Source organism: Argiope bruennichi, chromosome 7 (assembly GCF_947563725.1).
Source record: "Argiope bruennichi chromosome 7, qqArgBrue1.1, whole genome shotgun sequence".
NCBI classification, from domain to species: domain Eukaryota; kingdom Metazoa; phylum Arthropoda; class Arachnida; order Araneae; family Araneidae; genus Argiope; species Argiope bruennichi.
In genome coordinates, this window is record NC_079157.1 from 22216699 (window position 1) to 22220237 (window position 3539).

Below are 3539 nucleotides of genomic sequence, written 5' to 3' on the forward strand. Positions count from 1 at the left end.
CCAAGCGAAGCTCGGTTTTCCAGGTACATCGTCTTAAAGAAGCATTAGTGATTTTTACCTTTGATAAGTTAATAAAACCATTTTCTCTGAGGAAGCTTTAAAAGAATTCATGTCAGTTTCGGATTAAAATTTTCGAAAAATTCATTACTTGAGCATAATTTTTTGAAACCAAATTCGTTATTTATGTATAATAAACAACCTAATACATAAAAAAAACTCTTTATTCCATTTTATATAAGTCACATACAAATTAAAACATGTATTTTGTACATTTACTTAAAAGAAACTAACATTTGTTTATGCTTGACCGCTTTACATATGGAAGCAACTGAATTTCTGAGCCAGTAGGTTGTCAGCATTGCACTCACAGTATGTGGACTCTAGAATTGACGGCAAATGTGACGGCTCCTCAACGGCCAGAAGACGAGGAGAACCATATTCAGAAACTCCCAACCGTCTTTTGGAAACTGGCGATATCTTTGGAGCATTCACCTTATTTCTTAAAGGACTAAGAGAAATCGACGCTGGCGAAATCACTCGTCTTCTTGTTGGTGTGAGATGCGTGGGGTGTTGAGGAATAATTGCTTCATCTGATGCACTGGAGGAAGAACTTGTAGATTTGTAATCGTGAGACGATGGTATATCGACAACAATTGAAGATGTTGTTGACTGTGAATCTTCAAACCCGTCTAGGATTTGGCTTTGCAAAGAGCTAGAAGAATTCTTTGGTGCTGAAATCAAATTCAAAGGCGAGAGATTCTTGTAGCTGGAAGGAACATGCAGCAATTTTTTTCTATGGATTCCAACACAATACTTTATTTTCAGATATTCTGTAATGTCCTTGATCTTTTGAGAATCAAACACCAAAAGGAGAAGAAAAATGATGGGAACAAAGCCCAACATCCACCAGAAAAGGGTGGTGCAACCTTCGACAAGGTACACAATGACCGGAGCTACCAATGAACATAGCGTACACAATAATGGTCTTATGATTGCAAGAGCTAAACTGATTGCTCTTTGAGGTTTCACTTTGGGAGGCGTGATTTTGAAATCCATCGATATCATAGGCATTATCTTCGGTTCTAAAAATACCAAAACAGAATTTTAAAACTTGATAGAAATTAACATAAAAATAAAACTCATCCCCTAATTGAAAACAATAATATGCTCAGAGAAAGAACAAGATTCCAATGCCAGAAGAGAATCAGTAAATGAGACTACAAATGATACTACTTTAGCTTACCTGAAGCAATAACCGAAGTTTTAACTTTACAAACTTTTACATAAACTCACTGCCCCGAGATGAATGAGCGTTGAACTATTGCTCGCGTCACGACTCTCGTTGGCTGTGTAAAAGAGAACAGCGTTCATACAAGGCCAAATATTGCGCGCAATGGAAGGCCAAGTCTACTTCAGGAAGATCACGTGACAGCAATGGGATAAAAGCAAATGGTTGCCTTAGCGGCACAACTATTTGCCATTGACCCATTGGAATCACGTGATCTTCTTGAAGTAGGCGTGGCCTTCTAATGAAAGCAGTAGTTGGCCTCGTGTGAACGCTGTTTAATAATGATCTAAAAAGTTGTGCAAATATTACCTCGAAGTACTCTAACTCTAACATCCAAGCACTTTTCAAGCGGCACTCCTTTTAACATCCAGAATTTCTCAGCGTGTCTCTGGAAGACATGGACACTTCCAAGCTGAAGGGTAGTTACCCCCCCCCCCGCACTCCGAAGTAATAAATCTGTCGACGCTCTATCTTGAATAATTGCTTTGTGGTTTTCGACAACGAGATACATTTTCTATCAGCTTAAGTTTTATTCTAATGTATTTATATTTTTTAGTATGAAGCGTTTCGCTCATCCTCTTTCTGGGGTATTTTTTTTTTACAAAGCATTTGAAAAATTATTCTATAATTTAGAAAATGAGGTGTGTGTGTGTGTGAGAGAGAGAGAGAGAGAGAGAGTTTTATGTCAGGCTTCCAAACCATTTAAATAAAAACTGGCTTTACTAGCAATTTCAAAAACATCTTTGTTTCATCTAATTTCCAATAGGCTTTTACATTTTTTTTTTTTTTTTTTTTTTTTTTTTGCCAAAATTAAATGTCATATGTAAAAAATTTTTACATAGTAATATAGAACAACAAGGAATAAGACTGTTTTTAAAGATCCGTGATAAGCACGTGTATTATTCCCAGTTTTCTGTGCTCAGTTGGGTAAAGTAGACAGATTTACACAATTAAAATATTTTACTACAAAATATTCAAGATTAAGTTATCCTAAAACGAAACTTTTTATAAAGAATGTATCCTTTTTTTATGGCAGTTTTAATCTATCTGATGAGAATAATAAATTTTTATAAAACAAAACATTTTTAACATTTAAAATAATCCTATTTTCAATATTTTAAATTATACGATGCTTGGTTCATAGGATGTAAAAAAAAAGTTCATATTTAAATCGAGCTTTCATAGTTTTTCTCATGTTTGCATATTAAAAAAGTTAATTATTTGTTACCAAATAAATAAATTTTTATCCAATAAAAATCACAACTTTCCTATTTGGTATTTAATTCGTGTATTAAGTTGGAAAATATATAAATATTCTTACTCTACAATTTCAGGGATTAAATCCCTTTTTAGATGCGATGTCTCCAAATAGATTCAAATATTTTGGATAGTAATAAACAAGTACTTTAATCACTTGGATTAATTCACGTATTTTTATAGGATTTTTGTTTTTAAATAGATTTAATTTAGTGGTGGGGAGAAAAGTATATAAAAGTTTTATTAAATTTATTATAAAGACGAATAAGGTTAAAAAAGTTTTATCGACGAATAAATTTGCCATCCTATCTTTATTAAAATGGTTATATGATTAATATTAGTCTCGAATGTGCATAACGGGTTAAACTGCAAAAATTGGGAGGTATAGCAGAAAATGAATTTAATTTCAATTCTGGTAAATTGCATCATACAAAAGAGTTCATTTCAAAAACAAAATTGCTGAAGCTGTTCAGATTTATGCATGCAATTACACGCCAGTTTTTAATACAATAATTTAACAGTTAATATGTATATTCAAAAAAGACAAAAAAATTTCACGGTCCTTCGTACATTTTTTTTTTTCAATAATTATTGTTGAAAATGCTTTTTTCACTATTTCAATGCATTTATATGTTTGAAAGAAAAGTAGCAGAGTATATGTTTCTGCATTCTATAATAATTTGGAGCAATACAAAGCTCCTATTTGGAAAATATATTCTTTGAGATGATTTCTCTAAAAAGAATCAGGAAATTATTACAACCATCGATTATATTTTATAATCAACGTTAGCAAATGTTATATATGGAAAAGAAATTGTATTTAACAAACTTCAAAATTTCCAGTAGCGTAAGTCCTTCGAATTTTCCTTCGAGTTTTGGAACAATGCGAAGGCTATTTTGAGACGAACCTCCTCATTTTTTGAGCCGTAGTCAGACGACTTAAACGAACACTGTTGGATTTCTTTCTCCAAATGTACGGCCACAACAGCTTTAA

At 32.6% G+C, this 3539-nt stretch overlaps 1 protein-coding gene across 1 annotated transcript; it reads right to left on the reverse strand.

The window, feature by feature from the left end:
* Positions 1-224: 224 nt before the first annotated feature.
* LOC129976311 (uncharacterized) lies at positions 225-1383 on the reverse strand. The gene is made up of 2 exons (XM_056089812.1): positions 1244-1383; positions 225-1082 (listed from the first exon to the last, which is right to left on the reverse strand). Exon 2 carries the CDS (start codon positions 1069-1071, stop codon positions 313-315), a length of 759 nt encoding a protein of 252 aa, XP_055945787.1. The 5' UTR covers positions 1072-1082; positions 1244-1383; the 3' UTR covers positions 225-312.
* Between the last annotated feature and the right edge of the window lie 2156 nt (positions 1384-3539).

Bases quoted from the DNA above. Each gene is read 5' to 3' on its own strand.
- LOC129976311 (XM_056089812.1), bottom strand. From the start codon at position 1,071: ATGCCTATGATATCGATGGATTTCAAAATCACGCCTCCCAAAGTGAAA.